General features: G+C 43.9%; 1 protein-coding gene across 2 annotated transcripts in view; it reads left to right on the top strand.

Annotated features, from left to right (window-relative positions):
• The window catches only part of LOC129815464 (E3 ubiquitin-protein ligase RAD18-like), a 111187-nt gene that overhangs the window by 37587 nt on the left and 52097 nt on the right, over nt 1-21503 (top strand). For both annotated transcript variants that reach the window (XR_008753434.1, XM_055869333.1), the window contains exon 10: nt 16254-16394. Coding sequence is in view for 1 of the 2 variants with exons in the window: in XM_055869333.1 (XP_055725308.1) it covers nt 16254-16394 (141 nt within the window). In the remaining variant the exon portion in view is untranslated. The remainder of the gene's footprint in view (nt 1-16253; nt 16395-21503) is intronic.

Raw genomic sequence — 21503 nt, forward strand, 5'->3', positions numbered from 1 at the left:
CCATTGAGCATCGTTCACAGCCTCTTAAGCCTTAAACCCACCCATCTCTTTAAGGATTCACATGTGAGGCCATGTGGTAAACACACACTATATCAAATAAATCTACGTTTATTTGTTACATGCACAGGATACAGAAGGTGTAAATGGTACACTGAAGTGGTTACTTGCATAGTAGCAATATCAAAAACAAAGTGTGTAAGCGTCATTATTAGATGACGTTTACCTGACACACTTGTCTAAATTGATGGATCATGTGAAGGAAATGCTATAACCACCTCCCAGCCACATTTAGCTAAGTGGATGGGTCACTATTGTCTAGACATGCACACATGTTCATGAAATACAATAGATAATACAATAATCTCCTGTCATAATCCCAACTCCTACTACAACCAATACAAAGTATACCAATACAAAGTATGATTCTGCAGGTAGCTAAAGCTAACAAACTAGGTTCAATGGGGCGGCAGGGTAGCCTAGTGGTAAGAGCGTTGGACTAGTAACCGAAAGGTTGCAAGTTCAAATCCCCGAGCTGACAAGGTACAAATCTGTCGTTTTGCCCCTGAACAGGCAGTTAACCCACTGGCCGTCATTTAAAATAAGAATTTGTTCTTAACTGACTTGCCTAGTTAAATAAAGATAAAATAATAAAGTTAGCTAGCTAACATAAGGCTATAACTAGCAATGCAAATGGATTTCTGATTTGAATAATATTTGTCTGTAATCATTGAAAACACTTTATTTCGGATGCAGCAGGTTTAGCTACTTAGCTAGCTAGCATTGCTAACATTAGCACCAAAGATAAAGACTAGGATTCCGTAATGATTTGCCTGTAAATTTCATAAATGTTGTTCTAAGATAAATTGTCTGTTATTGTTGCAAACACTTATTTTGGATGTAGCAGTCCGGCTAGGAAGCATGCTAACTAGATACAGTAACTCTGTCTAATAGAAAATACTTCTGTGATAAAGAGAACAAAGGAATTTCAGTCATAGGCTCTATCAGGAAACAACCCCTGGTTCCTACTGCCTAGACACTTGTGTCAATTCAGAAGGTTTGGATATACAGTACCAGTCAAAAGTTTGGACACACCTACTTATTCATGGGTTTTTCTTTATTTTTTACTATTTTCTACATCAAAACTATGAAAAAACACATTTTAGATTCTTCAAAGTAGCCACCCTTTGCCTTGATGATAGCTTTGCTCATTCTTGGCATTCTCTCATCCAGCTTTACCTGGAATGCTTTTCCAACAGTCTTGAAGGAGTTCCCATATGCTGAGCTTGTGTTGGCTGTTTTTCCTTCACTCTGCGGTCCAACTCATCCCAAAACATCTCAATAGGGTTGAGGTAGAGTGATTGTGGAGGCCAGGTCATCTGATGCAGCACTCCATCACTCTCCTTCTAGGTGAAATAGCCCTTTCACAGCCTGGAAGTGTGTTAGGTCATTGTCCTGTTGAAAAACAGATGATAGTCCCACTAAGCGCAAACCAGATGGGATGGCGTATCGCTGCAGAATGCTGTGGAAGCCATGCTGGTTAAGTGTGCCTTGAATTCCAAATAAATCACATTGTCACCAGCAAAGAACCCCCACACCTCTTCCTCCATGCTTCACGGTGGGAACCACCCATGCGGAGTTCATCCTTTCACCTACTCTGCGTCTCACAAAGACATGGCGGTTGGAACCAAAAACCACATGTGGACTCATCAGACCAAAGTCTCCTTTGAACAGTTGATGTTGAGATGTGTCAGTTACCTAAACTCTGAAGCATTTATTTGGGCTGCAATCACTGAGCCTGGTAACTGTAATGAACTTATTCTTATCCTCTGCAGCAGAGGGACCTCTGGTTCTTCCTTTAAAATGAACATTCAATTCTCTGGCAACAGCTCTGGTGGACATTTCTGCAGTCAGCATGCCAATTGCACTTTCTCTCAGTTGAGACATCTGTGGCATTGTGTTTGTGACAAACTGCATTTTAGAGTGGCCTATTGTCCCCAGCACAAGGTGCACCTGTGTAATGATCATGCTGTTTAATCAGCTTCTTGATATGTGACACCTGTCAGGTGGATGGATTATAATGGCAAAGGAGAAATGTTCACTAACAGGGATGAAAAATATTTGTCCACAACATTTGAGAGAAATAAGCTATTTGTGCGAATGGAAAATTTCTGGGATCTTTTATTTCAGCTCACAAAACATGGGACCAACACTTTACATTTTGCGTTTCTATTTTTGTTCACTATAGTTTCAGGGGAGCATATCCTAAATTCACACTTTTAGTAAATCATTTACAATATGACTGTTGAAGTGTGCTATGCTGGCAACACTATCTAGCTAATCAATTTCCAAGTATCCTCACCATGCCATTATTTTTAGACACTTTTATGAATGCCCAGGAACTTGTTTCTAGCAACCAGAGCAGTAAAGCTTGTGCTTGCTATATTCATTCATCCTACTCTCAAACTGTGTTGCTTCTCGGATTTCCTCATTGAACTGTAACAAGTTGCCCTCACGCTAATCTCTTGTCACAAGAGCCTTGTTGGAAACTGAGAAATACAAATAAAACAACTTATCATTTTCATCATATCAAAATCAAGGGGAACTGACCCAATAACAAATGGGAAGTCTTTAACAAGAAATGATGTAAAGTATAGCTAGCGAGATACATTGCAAATGTTAGTCAAGCAGAGATGGCTTGCAGCTAGCTAGTTGTGAATACTCACCCTAGTAGTTGATGTAACTCAATATGTACAGCTTAAATCCCTTTTTTTTAAGCAACAGCTGATCCTCTCACGATACGATGAACAGCGTTTACCATAATAAGGGGGAGGTCTTGAAGGTAATGGGTGTAGAAAGACATTTTGTGTTTACTGTGTTTTGACAGCTCTCAGTACAGAACATTGCGTCAGGTGCTACACTGGAAGTTGTTGGGCTGGCAGAGCTTAAAAGCAGAAATGGGCGTGCATAAACGGAATACGGAAACTTCAAAATGACAAAAACAAGGAATTGTGCAGTATGACTAACAAAAACGATAGAAGTTCAATGTGTATCAAATCTTACTGTTGTTCATATTGTTCACACAGAGTATACAAATCATTAAGGACACCTGCTTTTTCCATGACAGACTGACCAGGTGAATCCAGATGAAAACTATCATTCCTTATTGATGTTAATTGTTAAATCCACTTCTATCAGTGTAAATGAAGGGGAAGGAGACAGGTTAAAGAAGGATTTTTAAGCCTTGAGTCAACTGAGACATGGATTTTGTATGTGTGCCATTCAGAGGGTGAATGGGCAAGACACAAGTTTTAAGTGCTTTTGAACGGGTTATGGTTTGTGGCAAGAGCAAGAACAGCAATGCTGATGGGTTTTTCACGCTCAACAGTTTCCTATGCGTATCAAGAATGGTCCACCACCCAAAGGACATCCAGCCAACTTTACACAACTTTGGGAAGCATTTGAGTCAACATGTGCCAGCATCCCTGTGGAATGCTTTCGACAGCTTGTAGAGTCCATGCCCTGACGAATTGTGGCTGTTCTGAGGGCAAAAGGGGCGAGTTGGTTATAAAGTGGGGGAATTGTCCTTTAACATAAAGTGGGGTCCCAAATGATTGACACCCTTAATAAGGATGAACAAAAACGACTGTATATACAATGTATTATTCAAATACTGACCTGTATTGTATGCTCAAAGAAATGTCCACAAATGACTCCACTCTCCATGTTGGTGGATTGTTGATGTTATGGGGCTATTTTGCTTCCACTGGTCCTGAGGCCTTTCTTAAGGTCAAATGTATATTGTATGCTTCAATGCGTCTTGGCATATATTCTACAAGTGTCTGGAACTCTTGGAGGGATGCGACACCATTCTTCCACGAGAAATTCCATAATTTGGGGTTTTGTTGATGCTGGTGGAAAACGCTGTCTCGGGCGCCTCTTCAGTATCTCCCATAAGTGTTTAATTGAGTTGAGATCTGGTGACTGGCACGCGTGCACACACACACTTTAAACCCTCTATGCTCCTTTGAGATCCATCTTTCAAAGTCAATGAGATTTGTTCTTCTAGGCATGGTAATCAAAATAATGGGCAACTGGGCATTTTTATGCATGACGCTAAGAATGATGGGATATTAATTGCTTATTTAACTCAGGAACCACACCTGTGTGGAAGTATTTTCCTTCAATATACTTTGTATCCCTCACTTACTCTAGTGTTTTCTTTATTTTGGCAGTTATCCGTAGCTCAGTACTTGAATAATCTATTTTATACAGTCTTTTTGCTCATCTTTATCAAGGGTTTCAATCATTGTGGACCCCACTGTTGTCACGATCGTATGGCGGATTGACGGACCAAAATGCAGCAGTTGGAAAATAAGCCATCTTCTTTTATTTTAAAAGATGACAAACAATAAACACGAAACAAAACACTTTAACAAAACAACAAAACGACCGTGAAGCTACAAACGTTGTGCACATAAATACAGGCTACAAACGTTCTACATAGACAATTACCCACAACCAATGAGAGCCTATGGCTACCCTAAATAAGGCTCCCAATCAGAGACAACCGAAATCAGCTGTCTCTAATTGGGAACTCATTCAGGTAACCATAGACTCTCCTAGATAACTAACCAACATAGACAACGCTAGACATATACACTCAACACAAAACCATCTACTACACCCCATAACCCCTTTACCAAATAAACACCCAAATCCAACAAAACATAAACATTACCCATGTCACACCCTGACCTAACTAAAATAATAAAGAAAACAAAGAATAATAAGGCCAGGGCGTGACATAACCCCCCCCTTGAGGCGCGAACTCCGGGCGCACCATACACAGTCTAGGGGAGGGTCTGGGTGGGCTCCCCTCCACGGTGGCGGCTCCGGCTCTGGTCGTAGTCCCCACGTCACCACAGTACCTAACCACCTCCTAGGCTTCCTCCAAACGACCCCCCTCCACATTAACCCCATTGCATTAAGGGGGAGTTCCGGACTAAGGGACAGCTCCGGACTAAGGACCAGTACCAGGGTAAGGGGCAGTACCAGGGTCAGGGGCAGCACCAGGGTAAGGGGCAGCACCAGGGTAAGGGGCAGCACCAGGGTAAGGGGCAGCACCAGGGTAAGGGGCAGCACCAGGGTAAGGGGCAGCTCCGGACTGAGGAATGGCAGCTCCGGACTGAGGGACTGCAGCTCCGGACTGAGGGACTGCAGCTCCGGACTGAGGGACGGCCCATGGCTGGCTGACAGATCTGGCTGCTCATGGCTGGCTAACGGATCTGGCTGCTCATGGCTGGCTAACTGATCTGGCTGCTCATGGCTGGCTGACGGATCTGGCTGCTCATGGCTGGCTGACTGATCTGGCTGCTCATGGCTGGCTGACGGATCTGGCTGCTCATGGCTAGCTGACGGATCTGGCTGCTCATGGCTAGCTGACGGATCTGGCTGCTCATGGCTAGCTGACGGATCTGGCTGCTCATGGCTAGCTGACGGATCTGGCTGCTCATGGCTAGCTGACGGATCTGGCTGCTCATGGCTAGCTGACGGATCTGGCTGCTCATGGCTAGCTGACGGATCTGGCTGCTCATGGCTAGCTGACGGATCTGGCTGCTCATGGCTAGCTGACGGATCTGGCTGCTCATGGCTAGCTGACGGATCTGGCTGCACATGGCTGGCTGACGGATCTGGCTGCTCATGGCTGGCTGACTGATCTGGCTGCTCCTGTCTGGTTGGCGGCTCTGGCAGATCCTGTCTGGTTGGCGGCTCTGGCAGATCCTGTCTGGTTGGCGGCTCTGGCAGATCCTGTCTGGTTGGCGGCTCTGGCAGATCCTGTCTGGTTGGCGGCTCTGGCAGATCCTGTCTGACGGACGGCTCTAGCGGCTCCTGTCTGGCTGGCGGCTCTAGCGGCTCCTGTCTGGCGGACGGCTCAGTAGGCTCATGGCAGACGGGCGGCTCAGTAGGCTCATGGCAGACGGGCGGCTTTGCAGGCTCATGGCAGACGGGCGGCTTTGCAGGCTCATTGCAGACGGATGGCTCAGATGGCGCTGGGGAGACGGATGGCTCAGATGGCGCTGGGGAGACGGATGGCTCAGATGGCGCTGGGGAGACGGATGGCTCAGATGGCGCTGGGGAGACGGATGGCTCAGATGGCGCTTGGCAGACGGGCAGTTCAGTCATCGCTGTGCAGACGGCAGACTCCTGCCGGCTGAGGCGCACTGTAGGCCTGGTGCGTGGTGCCGGGACTGGTGGCACCGGGCTGGGGACACGCATCTCAGGGCTAGTGCGGGGAGAAGGAACAGGGCATACTGGACCCTGGGAGCGCACATTAGGCCTAGTGCGTGATGCCGGAACTGGTGGTACCGGGCTGGGGACACGCATCTCAGGGCTAGTGCGGGGAGCAGGAACAGGGCATACTGGACCCTGGGGACGCACATTAGGCCTAGTGCGTGGGGCCGGAACTGGTGGTACCGGACTGGGGACACGCATCTCAGGGCTAATGCGGGGAGCAGCAACAGGATGCACAGGACTCTGGAGACGCACAAAAGGCTTAGTGCGTGGTGCCGGAATTGGTGATACCGGGCTGGAGACACGCACCATAGGACGAGTGCGTGGAGGAGGAACAGGGCTCTGGAGACACACTGGAAGCCTGTTACGTGGTGTAGGCACTGGTGGCACTGAACTGGGGCGGGGAGGTGGCGCCGGAAATACCGGACCGTGCAGGCGTATTGGCTCCCTTGAGCATTGAGCCTGACCAACCTTACCTGGTTGAATGCTCCCCGTTGCCCGACCAGTGCGGGGAGGTGGAATAACCCGCACCGGGCTATGTAGGCGAACCGGGGACACCATGCGTAAGGCTGGTGCCATGTAAACCGGCCCGAGGAGACGCACTGGTGGCCAGATATGTAGGGCCGGCTTCATGACATCCGGCTCAATACTCAATCTAGCCCTGCCAGTGCGGGGAGGTGGAATAACCCGCACCGGGCTATGCACACGTACAGGAGACACCGTGCGCTCTACTGCGTAACACGGTGTCTGCCCGTACTCTCGCTCTCCACGGTAATTACAGGGAGTAGGCGCAGGTTTCCTACCTGACTTCGCCACTCTCCCTTTAAGCCCCCCCCAAAGAAATTTTTTGGGTTTTCCCACAGGCTTCCTACCGCTTCGTTGTGCTGCCTCCATTCGCCGGTATCCCTCCTCGCACTGCGCCAGAGAATCCCAGGCGGGCTCCGGCACTCTCCCTGGGTTGATCGCCCACCTGTCGATCTCCTCCCACGTAGTGTAACCCAGATCCTTTGTAGGTTCCTTTTCCTGCCTCCGAGCTAGCTCCTCATATCGCCGCCTCTCTGCTTTCGCTGCCTCCAGCTCAGCTTTGGGGCGGTTATATTCTCCTGGTACCTCCCGGTCTAAAATTTCCTCCCATGTCCATAAATCCTTGTATTGCTCCTGTTGCCGCTGGTCATGCCGCTTGGTCCTATGGTGGGTAATTCTGTCACGATCGTATGGCGGATTGACGGACCAAAATGCAGCAGTTGGAAAATAAGCCATCTTCTTTTATTTTAAAAGACGAAGATGAACACGACACGAAACACTTTAACAAAACAACAAAACGACCGTGAAGCTACAAACGTTGTGCACATAAATACAGGCTACAAACGTTCTACATAGACAATTACCCACAACCAATGAGAGCCTATGGCTACCCTAAATAAGGCTCCCAATCAGAGACAACCGAAATCAGCTGTCTCTAATTGGGAACTCATTCAGGTAACCATAGACTCTCCTAGATAACTAACCAACATAGACAACGCTAGACATATACACTCAACACAAAACCATCTACTACACCCCATAACCCCTTTACCAAATAAACACCCAAATCCAACAAAACATAAACATTACCCATGTCACACCCTGACCTAACTAAAATAATAAAGAAAACAAAGAATAATAAGGCCAGGGCGTGACAACTGTATACAGTGTATAGCATCATATCTACCTAATTATTACCCTGACCCTCTGCCAAGACATCTGGCTTCAGGATACAGCCTATGCCCAACAGAAGAATAGCTAGATAAGAAACCAGGTTACCACCATTTTCCTCTGCACATGTTCCTCATTCCATCAAACATCTGTGATTCATAATAAGCCATTTATTTGTGCCCAGGCAATTACTGACAGTTGATGACATTTTATAACTGAACAATGATTCTATTTTTCACTCGGATGTCTCTCTGCATTCAATGTTCTTTTTGTAATTACTCCTTTACTACATGTATTGCTCTATGCTGGTGCGTTATAATATCATATGCTCTTATGGCTAATGGTGGCCTTAACCTACCCTAAAAGAAACAAAAACTGAGGCAATTTTATCTCTATTATTGAACTTCATCTTGAAATGTTAAGATTAGAGACCAAAACGTTTAAAACAGTATTAGAAAAAATCTGTTGCCTTTTCCGTCAGTTCTCACATACAGTGGGGAGAACAAGTATTTGATACACTGCCGATTTTGCAGGTTTTCCTACTTACAAAGCATGTAGAAGTCTGTAATTTTTTATCATAGGTACACTTCAACTGTGAGAGACGGAATCAAAAAAATCCAGAAAATCACATTGTATGATTTTTAAGTAATTCATTTGCATTTTATTGCATGACATAAGTATTTGATCATCTACCAACCAGTAAGAATTCCGGCTCTCACAGACCTGTTAGTTTTTCTTTAAGAAGCCCTCCTGTTCTCCACTCATTACCTGTATTAACTGCACCTGTTTGAACTCGTTACCTGTATAAATGACACCTGTCCACACACTCAATCAAACAGACTCCAACCTCTCCACAATGGCCAAGACCAGAGAGCTGTGTAAGGACATCAGGGATAAAATTGTAGACCTGCACAAGGCTGGGATGGGCTACATGACAATAGGCAAGCAGCTTAGTGAGAAGGCAACAACTGTTGGCGCAATTATTAGAAAATGGAAGAAGTTCAAGATGACGGTCAATCACCCTCGGTCTGGGGCTCCATGCAAGATCTCACCTCGTGGGGCATCAATGATCATGAGGGAAGGTGAGGGATCAGCCCAGAACTACACGGCAGGACCTGGTCAATGACCTGAAGAGAGCTGGGACCACAGTCTCAAAGAAAACCATTAGTACCACACTAAGCCGTCATGGATTAAAATCCTGCAGCACACGCAAGGTCCCCCTGCTCAAGCCAGCGCATGTCCAGGCCCGTCTGAAGTTTGCCAATGACCATCTGGATGATCCAGAGGAGGAATGGGAGAAGGTCATGTGGTCTGATGAGACAAAAATAGAGCTTTTTGGTCTAAACTCCACTCGCCGTGTTTGGAGGAAGAAGGATGAGTACAACCCCAAGAACACCATCCCAACCGTGAAGCATGGAGGTGGAAACATCATTCTTTGGGGATGCTTTTCTGCAAAGGGGACAGGACGACTGCACCGTATTGCGGGGAGGATGGATGGCCAACAACCCCCTTCCCTCAGTAAGAGCATTGAAGATGGGTCGTGGCTGGGTCTTCCAGCTCTGTAATTGCAAACAAGGGTTTCTGTAGCAAATATTAAGTTCTGCTTTTCTGATGTATCAAATACTTATGTCATGCAATAAAATGAAAATGAATTACTTAAAAATCATACAATGTGATTTTCTGGATTTTTTTAGATTCCGTCTCTCACAGTTGAAGTGTACCTATGATAAAAATTACAGACCTCTACATGCTTTGTAAGTAGGAAAACCTGAAAAATAGGCAGTGTGTCAAATACTTGTTCTCCCCACTGTACATCTTCTCTATCTGTCCTTCTGATTCCAGATGCTGCAATTTCCCCTCAAAAAGATTAAACCTCATTTATTTTCGGCTTGTTGGAATTAACCTTTAGCCCTCTCGTCTGCCTCCATGCATGCACAGTATTAAACACCCATCATTTCATCTTAATGACTATTTGCCATCTAGCCATCAAGTAGTAAAAGGAAGTTTCACCGTTAAGGACATCTGTTTTGATATTGTTCATGAAAGCTGCTCACCTGAGCTGGATCAAAGCCTGAGACGATAAGGCCAGAGAAAGGAGATTATGATCTTCTTCTTTCTTCTCGGCTCCCTTTTTCTCTCTTTCTCTGTGTGCAGCTGAACCCATGTCTGGAGGCAGGTCGTTGTGACATTTTATCAGTTGCGGATGGTGACATTTGTGCACGTCGCGCACAGAGTGGTGGTCCCTGTGTGATTGACTTAACGGGTTGCCAATAAGAACGAGGTGACTGTGTGACTGGATCCACATCAAACATGGCATTTCCTGGAGACAGTCATCCTGCTACTGAGAAATATGTACTCCATTTTGAGTCAGTTAGGCTACAGGAGCAAGCAAGGCAGCAGTATGGGTCTTCAACAGATGCTGACAGGATGTCACACAGATAGAAGTTGGAACAGATACCAGGTCTTGAGCTCGTTTAGATGTAAATTACTGGTTTGATAATGATCAGTATTTGTCCATGCAACTGTAATTTCTTCATTACAGCTTAGACTTGAACTACAGCCAAAAAGGTGCTTTGTCGCTCTGGGGCTGCATATGAAACATATTTTTTTTTGCCACAAAACTTTGAAAGCAGGCTTTGCACGCATTAGAGTTCACTCTGTACATGGAATGTCCCTGTCTACGAAACAAACAAGTGATGGAAGTTAATTCAGTTATGCTATAATTTGCTTCATAAAGACTAACATGATTTTCAGAATTAAATACAGCATATCTTGATTTCAAACCCAACAAATAGCTATGAGCAGGTATTGTATTGACATGAAAATAGAAGAAAAGCTCTGGCCAAAACGAGATTAGTCACAGGCAAGTAAGTAATTGTCGTGACTTGACTTTAGAATGAATCTGAGGACTGTTATTTATCTAATCAACTAACTATGTTTAATTGTTAGCAGATTAAATTAATTATGTATCATTTAACTCATTAGGATCTGGGGCACCACGAGAGCGGTTCTTTAAAGAGTTACCATCTCCCGAATTAAACTCTAAAAGGTCTTTACCTATCACATCTATAAACAGTCAACTTATTAATCATAACCTTGTATCATATCATCATTCTGAACAGTTGTAACCTTGCATCTGCTAAAACCTGAGCCTTACTTATGATTCAGTACAACACAAATTGGTTTACTATTTATTTACTAGCTAATTAATGGTAACACAGGATAAAAATACACAGTTACTACTTTAAAAACAGGTCCCTAGCTGACTGACAACATTATGGCTGCTTGTTACAAAAGTGATGGAGAGAGGTACAGAGACACTTAACTTTGGTACATTTAGAAACTACTCTCTCTTACAGAAATCACATATTTTGCCCATGAACTGCTTGGAGTAAGAAATCATGAATGTATTTACATGAAATTCCTTTGTTCGCCGGATCTCTCTGGGTGGACAGGGCCACCTTGGAAAGGAAGTTGTGCCTTTTCCCCGGCACATTTGTAAGACTCTGATTGTCCAAAAGTGTTCCAAAAAGTCTTCTACTGTTGTTCTTCTCTGTAGTTTTCAGTTGACTTGTGTAGTCCTGAACAGAACTACAGAGTTTATTTTCCTTCCATTAGCTCTTTCAGATTCTTTGAAGATAGGCTAGCCAGCCGTGACGATGGTTCACAGTGGGTGATGAGAGTAGTGTAATATGATGGTTTGAGCAGAGTAGTAGAATGGGCCCACTTAAATTCGCTTTTGAAGATACTTTACTTAGGATGGCTAATCAGCCATACCAGTGATTGTCCGGGAGGTGAGTTTGTCGTCTCTACCTCGTGTTGAGATTCAAAGTTCAGACCACTTTAAACGTGCAGCTGCAGGTCAACGCTTTTCTGGTATATTATGTTAATTTCTTAACCCAACATTTTATATAGCTTGTTTGAAAGTGGCTGTTTCGTCAAGCTGACACGCTCTCTGACCTCACTCAGAGGCATGACTTGTCACTTGTACAAAGTTATGTAAAACAATTATCTTGTATTTTCTCATCACATCCCTCTTTTAACAAAAACGCTTTTATAATTATAATATATATTTTTTTAACATGCACAACGCATAGTATGGAAACTTCGTACATGTAGTGGGTATATGTTCCAGGTTACAGTATTTCCTTTATAATGTTAGGTTCTAAATAAACAGAGTAAAAAAACTCACGGATGCTTAATCAAGCTCAAACTAAGTTTATTTGCCCACTGGGTCATACAGCTGCATAAGACAAAGAAAATATTCACACAAGTGCTGATATTTAACCCTTGCTCCTATGCTGAGCCCCTCCGTACACATCTGAACCAATACACCTCTTTTGCTATCCAGAATATTAGTGATATGTTCTTCCTCACTTCATCTAACCTGACCTCTGCCCAAATTCCTTACTCCTCCCCAACTTACGGCTGTCATGGTGACTTGTACCAGACTGTGTCTCTTCTCCTCCCATAGGATCCCTAATGGCTAACAATAACATATCCTGACATAATGTAAACGTTATACGTTACCCTCTCCCTCAGTGAAATGAATAAGTATATTTCATGATTTCAAAAGTTAAGAAATCAGAACCCATCAATAACATCTATAATGACATTACAGAAAAAATGAAAAAACTACAGTGTTCTATAGATGGCCTCTGACCACTCCCCACATTCTAGGTTAGAGATATTGTTCCAGTAGTTGCTTTTGAACGTGTTCGAGTTTCAGCAGGAATATCTTGGAACAAAGTACATTCCTTTGATGAATATTGGAGCGGGAGACCAGAATCTTCTTGATTTACAACAGGACGTGAGTGGTTAATCCCCACCAGTTCCCTTCTCCCCCCCTGCAGGTGAGAGGGTGTCTGAGTGAAGTTATTTATTGCAAACATGATCTGACCTATTTGGATTCTCGTGGACAGTCATGATGAATAATAATTAAATAAATAATAATAATAAATAAATAATAATAATGAACCCATGAATTGTGTGTATTCACCTTGGCTTTCTGAATGCTGCTCTAACTGGTTGGTGTAATATACTGAAGTCTGTTTTCATTCCTCCAAAGATATTCAAATATTACATGCCATCAGATCACAGTGACCTTCCAATAAAATGTGGGTTCTTTGACCTTCATTCAGTGGTCTCACTCAAGACTCTTCAAGGTGGAAACCTGTCATAGCCACGTCAGAAACAGTCCTCAGAATAATAGTCTGATTCAGCCACTGGTCTTGTAGGCCTAATCGGAGTACAAAAATAAGTATTTTGTAATAAATATTTATACCTCAGAATCCAAAACACAATGTTAGCCCTCATCGTTCTTGCTTTGTAAAGTCCTGTTGATAAGCAAGCAAACGGGTACAATTTATCAGTGTTCTGCCACTGAATATCCCAGCTTGGTGAATCTGGTGAATCTAATTTACTGTACAGTACATGTGCAAACAGAACAGTACTGCTGAGTCGGGGTTCGGGGAAAGAAGGAGGCGTGAAATGGAGGCCTAATGCGGACCATGCAGGGGCACACACACATGCATGCACACGCACACACTTCAACTCAATTTACTCTGAACATCGGACTTGCTGCAATGTTTGGTGCTGCAAGAATGGCCTAAGCAGCTGCAGCCAGGGTCCAGTGCTTTCAGAAGCTGAATATCTGTTCACAATGTTTTAGATGGGAGAACGCTGATGTCTGGTCTTGTCTTATGGGGATTTATGCGTGATTTTAGATACTGGTTTACAGTACAAGATGTGAAAGTGATCAGAATGAGAATATCTTAAGCAGATTCCAGATGATCTATCCATTAGGGCTAGGAATTACCAAGGACCTCACGATACGATATTATCACGGTCCTCACAATTCTATATTTATTGCGATTCCATGATCCAAACATATTGCTCACCTTATGTCTGCTGCAGGGACGAGAGCCATGAGAAAACTTATCAGTCATGGAAATAAAAGTGCTGAAAACAAATTGGGTACCTATTTAAAAAGAATATCCCGACATGTAACTGTATCAATTTTGTCCCCCGTCACTACTATCCATATGATCTGCTTTAGTCAGATAGTCAGATCACAAGAGATGAGTGGAGGTTAGCTGTGCTCTAGCTGAGAGAACAAAATGTCCTGCAGAACATGGCTATAACAGGCACAGCAGAGGAAAGGAATCTCATGTTGAAATCACTTAACTACACAGGCGGTTGTAATGCAATTCTGTCCTGGTGCGTGTGTTCTCTGTGTGATCTGGACTACTTTGGTCCTAAGTTGTATTGACAGGACACGTATGCTATGAGGAGTGTAATATGCACGGGAATGAAACACTGTCCTTTCAGTTAAATCTGGAACCAGGTATGAGGTCTGAGCAGAAATATTTTGTGCTTTTTGTTTCTCTCAGATCCATTGTTTCATTATAACAACCCTGAAATTGCGATTCCATACTCTTGGTTTTACATTCTCTGGAGTTTGTTCTCAGTTATGTTATTGTATTTTTTACCCCCCCCCCCCCCATATTTTATGTTTTTGTTCTGCTGAACTGAACCCATCTGTTTTGGCCCTCTACTTGAAACCCTTCTGCAAACTTTATCCATTTATCCAACTTTATCCATTAGTTATCATTTGACCGACTCTGCGTAGGCTGATAAGCTCTCGGAGAGGCCTTTTTATGGAGTTCTCCCTCGTCAGTTGAAATATCATATTAGTAAAGCCCTGAGTGTTTTTGTCTTTTGCTATTCAAAACAAAAAAAAACTCCCATGACACACTGTCCTTCCCCTTCACTGCAACTGGATATTGGGCTGTTCTCAACAATGTACACAGAGAGGGCCTCTATGTTCTAACTCCCACCAGGACCTTACATTAACATTGTCTCACTTCCAGAGGGCATGTCTCTAGTTATGATATACAGTGCATTCAGAAAGTATTCAGACCCGTTGACTTTTTCCACATTTTGTTACATTACAGCCTTGTTCTAAAATGTATTAAATAGTTTTTTTCCCCCTCATCAATCTACACACAATACCCCATAATGGCAAAGCAAAAACAGGTTTTTAGAAATGTTTGCAAATGTATTAAAAATGTAAAACTGATATTACATTTACATAAGTATTCAGACCCTTTACTCAGTGCTTTGTTGAAGCACCTTTGGCAGCGATTACAGCCTTGGGTCTTCTTGGGTACAAGCTTGGCACACCTGTATTTGGGGAGTTTCTACCATTGCTCTCTGCAGATCCTTTCAAGCTCTGTCAGGTTGGATGGGAGCGTCGCTTCAGAGCTATTTTCTGATCTCCAGAGATGTTCAATCGGGCTCAAGTCCGGGCTCTGGAGTGGCTTCCGTCTGGCTACTCTACCATAAAGGCCTGATTGGTGGAGTGCTGCAGAGATGGTGGTCCTTCTGGAAGGTTCTCCCATCTCCACAGAGGAACTCTGGAGCTGTGTCAGAGTGACCATCGGGTTCTTGGTCCCCGCCCTGACCAAGGCCCTTCTGCCCTGATTGCTCAGTTTGGCCGGGTGGCCAGCTCTTCTTTCATCTAAGAATGATGGAGGCCACTGTGTTCTTGGGGACTTTCAATGCTGCAGACATTTTTTGGTACCCTTCTCCAGATCTGTGCCTCGAAACAATCTTGTGTCGGAGCTCTACAGACAATTCCTTTGACCTCAAGGCTTGGTTTTGTTCTGACATGCACTGTGAACTGTGGGACCTTATATAGACAGGTGTGTGCTTTTCCAAATAATTTCCAATCGATTGAATTTACTATAGGTGGACTCCAATCAAGTTGTAGAAACATCTCAAGGATGATCAATGGAAACAGGATGCACCTGAGCTTAATTTTGAGTCTCATAGCAAAGGGTCTGAATACTTATGTAAATAAGCTATTTCTGTTTTTTTATTTTTAATGCATTTGCAAAAATGTCCTAAAACTTGTTTTCGCTTTGTCATTATGGGTTATTGTGTGTATATTGACGAAGAAAAAAATGTAATTTAATTAATTTTAGAATAAGGCTACTTTCCGAATTCACTGTAACATGAAAATACGTAGGAGGGAGTTTGTATGATAGGTGCATTGATTTATCTGACTTAAACCACACTTGTTTCTCTATGTGTTTGGATGTGGGTTTTTCTTTGAGTGTTAAATGGAATCGAAATGCAGGTCTCCCGCTATGCAATGTTCAAAAACAGGATATCTCTGCCTGGGTGTGAGACTGTGTATGTGCATGTCTGTACTCTTTGTGCCTGTCCTGGTTTCTCACCCCTCCTTCTCCTCTGTCTTGCAGGGAAGCAGCATAACAGTGAGTTCTCCCGCCTTATCGCCCAGGTCCGGGGTCGCCTGGAGACTGCGAGGAAGAGGGAGATAAAGCAGAAAGTGAGGGATGAGGGAGGAGAGGAGGACCAGGGAGTGGGCTCCAGCTCTGCAGGTACCACCGTAACCCTTATTAGCATGCCGAGGGAATGAAACAGGAGGGTTAACACTGTCACCAGTGTTAACCCTCTTACAGCCCCCAGCCTTCTCAGCAGAGCTCAGTCAATAAGCTTTAATCTATCTTCTTTATTAGGAGGTAGCTTATTCGAACCTCTATGACCCCAGCCAGCCCTCTTATATTGGCTCTGATCCGTGTTCTGTCATGGTGATGTCTCAATGTGGGCATTAGTCATGCCCCCTTAAAGATGCATGATAAAATGGTGCCGAAGAGGATGGCAGACGTTTTACATGCCCATAATAAATTGTGCTATTTTGTTCGTTTTTTTACGTTGTTTGTAACTTTTGTTTTAACTTATTTTGTACATAATGTTGCTGCTACCGTCTCTTATGACCGAAAATAACTTCTGGATATCAGATATGGGATTACTCACCATGGACCTGAAGAAGCTTTTTCCTTTAACGAGTCCGACGAGAAAGATATACTGCTCTCCCGGGAACAGGCCCAGATCCATGTAATTTGTGTGAAGAAAAGACGGAGGAAAAGAGGATTCAGATCAGGCTGCCTTTTGAGAATCCGTAGGCGAGCGAGTAAACTCCCATTGCCATCAATTCTACTTGCTAACATGCAATCATTGGAAAATAAAATGGATGACCTACGATTATCCTACCAACGGGACAATTAAAACTGTAATATCCTATGTTTCATCGAGCCGTGGCTGAACTACGACACGGACAATATAGAGCTGGAGGGATTTTCAATGCACTGGCAGAACAGAGAAGCTACGTCTGGTAAGACGAGGGGTGGGGGTGTGTGCCTTTTTGTCAATAACAGCTGGTGCGTGATGTCTAATATTAAAGAAGTTTTGAGGTATTGCTCGCCTGAGGTAGAGTACCTTATGATAAGCTGTGGACCACACTATCTACCAAGAGAGTTCTCATCTATATTATTCATAGCCGTCTATTTACCACCACAGACCGATGCTGGCACTAAGAAAATGCTCACCCAGAAGCGGAGCTCCTAGTGGTCAGGGACTTTAATGCAGGCAAACTTAAATCAGTTTTACCAAATTTTTACAAGCATGTCACATGTGCAACCAGAGGGAAAAAAACTCTAGACCACCTTTACTCCACACACAGAGATGCATACAAAGTTCTCCACCGCCCTCCATTTGGCAAATCTGACCATAATTCTATCCTTCTGATTCCTGCTTACGGGAAAAAACTAAAGCAGGAAGTACCAGTGACTAGCTCAATACGGTAGTGGTCAGATGGCGCGGGTGCTACGCACAAGACTGGAATATGTTCTGGGATTCATCCAATGGCATTGAGGAGTATACCACCTCAGTCATCGGCTTCATCAATAAGTGCATCGACGACGTCATCCCCACAGTGAGCGTACGTACATATCTCAACCAGAAGCCATGTATACATCAAGCTAAAGGCTAGAGCTATGCGTCGAGCTAAAAACTAGAGCTGCCGCTTTCAAGGAGCGGGACACTAATCCGGACGCCTATAAGAAATCCCGCTATGCCCTCAGACAAACCATCAAACAAGCAAAGCGTCAATATAGGATTAAGATTGAATCTTACTACACTGGCTCTGACCCTCGTCCAATTTTGCAGGGCTTGAAAACTATTACGGACTACAAAGGGAAACCCAGACGCGAGCCGCCCAGTGACGCGAGCCTACCAAACAGCTAAATGCCTTTTATGCTCGCTTCGAGGCAAGCAAAAATGAAGCATGCATGAGAGCACCAGCTGTTCTGGATGACTTTGTGATAACTCTCGGTAGCCGATGTGAGAAAGACCTTTAAACAGGTTCAACATTCACAAGGCCATGAGGCCAGATGGATTACCAGGACGTGTACTGAAGCATGCGTGGACCAACTGGCAAGTGTCTTCACTGACATTTTTAACCTCTCCCTGACCGAGTCTGTAATACCTACTTGTTTCAAGCAGACCACCAAAGGTAACCTGCTTAAATGAATACCGGCCCATAGCACTCACGTCGGTAGCCATGAATTGCTTTGAAAGGTTGGTCATGGCTCACATCAACAGTATCCTCCTGGATACCCTAGATCCACTCCAATTTGCATACAGCTCCAACAGATCCACAGATGACGCAATCTCAATCACACTCCACACTGCCCTTTCCCACCCGTACAAAAGGAACACCTATGTGAGAATGCTAGTCATTGACTACAGCTCAGCGTTCAACACCATAGTGCCCACGAAGCTCATCACTAAGCTAAGGACCCTGGGACTAAACACCTCCATCTGCAACTGGATCCTGGACTCCCTGACGGGCCACCCCCAGGTTGTAAGGGTATGCAACAACACGTCTATCATTCTGATCCTCAACACAGGGGCCCCTCAGGGGGGTGTACTTATTCCCCTCCTGTACTCCTTGTTCACCCACGACTGCGTGGCCAAACATGACTCCAACACCATTAAGTTTGCTGACGACACAACAGTGCTAAGTCTATAGGGAGGAGGTCAGTGAATTGGCAGTGTGGTGCCAGGACAAACACCTCTCCCTCAATGTGAGCAAGACAAAGGAGCTGATCGTGGGCAAAAGGAAAAGGTGGACCAAACAGGCCCCCATTAAAATCAACGGGGCTGTAGTGGAGCGGGTCGAGAGTTTCAAGTTCCTTGGTGACCACATCACCAACGATCTATCATGGTCCAAACACACCAAGACAGTTGTGAAGAGGGCACGACAAAACATTTTCCCCCTCAGAAGACTGAAAAGATTTGGCATGGGTCCCCAGATCCTCAAAAGGTTCTACAGCTGCACCATTGAGAGCATCCTGGCCGGTTGGGTCACCGTCTGGTATGGCAACTGCTCGGCATCTGACCGTAAGGCGCTACAGAGGGTAGCGCCTTAGGGTATTCCCTGTCTTAGGTCAGTTAGGATCACCACTTTGTTGTAAAAATGTGAAATGTTAGAATAATAGTAGACAGAATGATTTATTTCAGCTTTTATTTCTTTCATCACATTCCCAGTGGGTCAGAAGTTTACATACACTCAATTAGTATTTGGTAGCATTGACTTTAAATTGTTTAACTTGGGTCAAACGTTTCGTGTAGCATTCCACAAGCTTCCCACAATAAGTTGGGTGAATTTTGGCCCATTCCTCCTGACAGAGCTGGTGTAACTGAGTCAGGTTTGTAGGCCTCCTTGCTCGCCTACACTTTTTCAGTTCTGCCCGCACATTTTCTATAAGATTGAGGTCAGGGCTTTGTGATATTCACTCCAATACCTTGACTTTGTTGCCCTTAAGCCATTTTGCCACAACTTTGGAAGTATGCTTGAGGTCATTGTCCATTTGGAAGACCCATTTGCAACCAAGCTTTAAGTTCCTGAATGATGTCTTGAGATGTTGCTTCAATATATCCACATAATGTTCTTTCCTCATGATGCCATCTATTTTGTGAAGTGCCCCAGTCCCTCCTGCAGCAAAGCACCCCCACAACATGATGCTGCCACCCCCGTGCTTTACGGTTGGGATGGTGTTCTTCGGCTTGCAAGCTTCCTCTTTTTTCCTCCAACATAACGATGGTCATAATGGCCAAGCAGTTCTATTTTTGTTTCATCAGACCAGAGGACATTTCTCCAAAAACTATGATCTTTTTCCCCATGTGTAGTTGCAAACCATAGTCTGACTTTTTTATGGCGGTTTTGGAGCAGTGGCTTCTTCCTTGCTGAGTGGACTTTCAGGTTATGTCGATATAGGACTCATTTTACTGTGGATATAGATACTTTTGTACCTGTTTCCTCCTGCATCTTCAAAAGGTCCTTTGCTGTTGTTCTGGGATTGATTTGCACCTTTCGCACAAAAGTACATTCATCTCTAGGAGATAGAACGCGTCTCCTTCCTGAGCGGTATGATGGCTGCGTGGTCCCATGATGTTTATACTTGCGTACTATTGTTTGTACAGATGAACATGGTACCTTCAGGCATTTGGAAATTGCTCCCAAGGATGAACCAGACTTGTGGAGGTCCACAATTTTTTTCTGAGGTCTTGACTGATTTCTTTTTTTTACCCATGATGTCAAGCAAAGAGGCACTGAGTTTGAAGGTAGGCCTTTAAATACATCCACATTTACACCTCCAATTGACTCAAATGATGTCAATTAGCCTATCAGAAGCTTCTAAAGCCATGATGTAATTTTCTTGAATTTCCAAGCTGGTTAAAGACACAGTCAACTTAGTGTATGTAAACTTCTGACCCACTGGAAATGTGATACAGTGAATTATAAGTGAAATAATCTGTCTGTAAACAATTGTTGGAAAAATGGCTTGTGTCATGCACAAAGTAGATGTCCTAACCGACTTGCCATAACTATCGTTTGTTAACTTCTTGCAACTATAGGGGGTGCTATTTCGCATTAGCATAATTAACTCTACAGATTAAACTGCCTAGTACTCAATTCTTGCTCGTACAATATGCATATTATTGTTATTATTGGATAGAAAACACTCTCTAGTTTATATAGTCGTTTGAATTATGTCTCTGAGTGAAACAGAACTCATTCTACGGCACTTTTCCTCCCAGTGTGTGAGATTTAGACATCTTGGCCTCTGGTTCCAGATCAGTTTTTAAAGTCTCTGTTAATCCTATGAGATACAAACACTGCCCACGCTTTCCACTAGATGTCAGTAAGTGATGACAATTTGAATGGAGTCTATTGCGCAATCACAGGCTCTATAAATGACCAAAGACCGGAAGTAGGATTCCTTTGGAGTCTGCGCTCAACGCAAGAAGGATATCTGGCTGGCCTTTTTCCAAGTCTTGGTTTAGCCAGTAATATAGCGTCGGTCATGTTTTTACTCGTTATAGGTGTTAGAAACATCATAATGTAGTTAATTTAAACCGTTTTATAGCAATTTATATCCGTTTATTGCGATTTTGAGGCATTGCTTTGTAATAGACTTTGAAGCTCCGGGCACGTTTCGGGGTCCCGATCGTACGTTAGTGAGCATTTCGACGGACAAGTGGACATCTTTCGACCAAAAGAAGATTAGACCCAAGAAAGGATTCATTGCCCAAGAATCTGATGGAAGATCGCCTCATAGTAAGAAATATTTAAGATGATAAAT

This window comes from Salvelinus fontinalis, chromosome 18, assembly GCF_029448725.1.
Source record: "Salvelinus fontinalis isolate EN_2023a chromosome 18, ASM2944872v1, whole genome shotgun sequence".
Classification (NCBI taxonomy): domain Eukaryota; kingdom Metazoa; phylum Chordata; class Actinopteri; order Salmoniformes; family Salmonidae; genus Salvelinus; species Salvelinus fontinalis.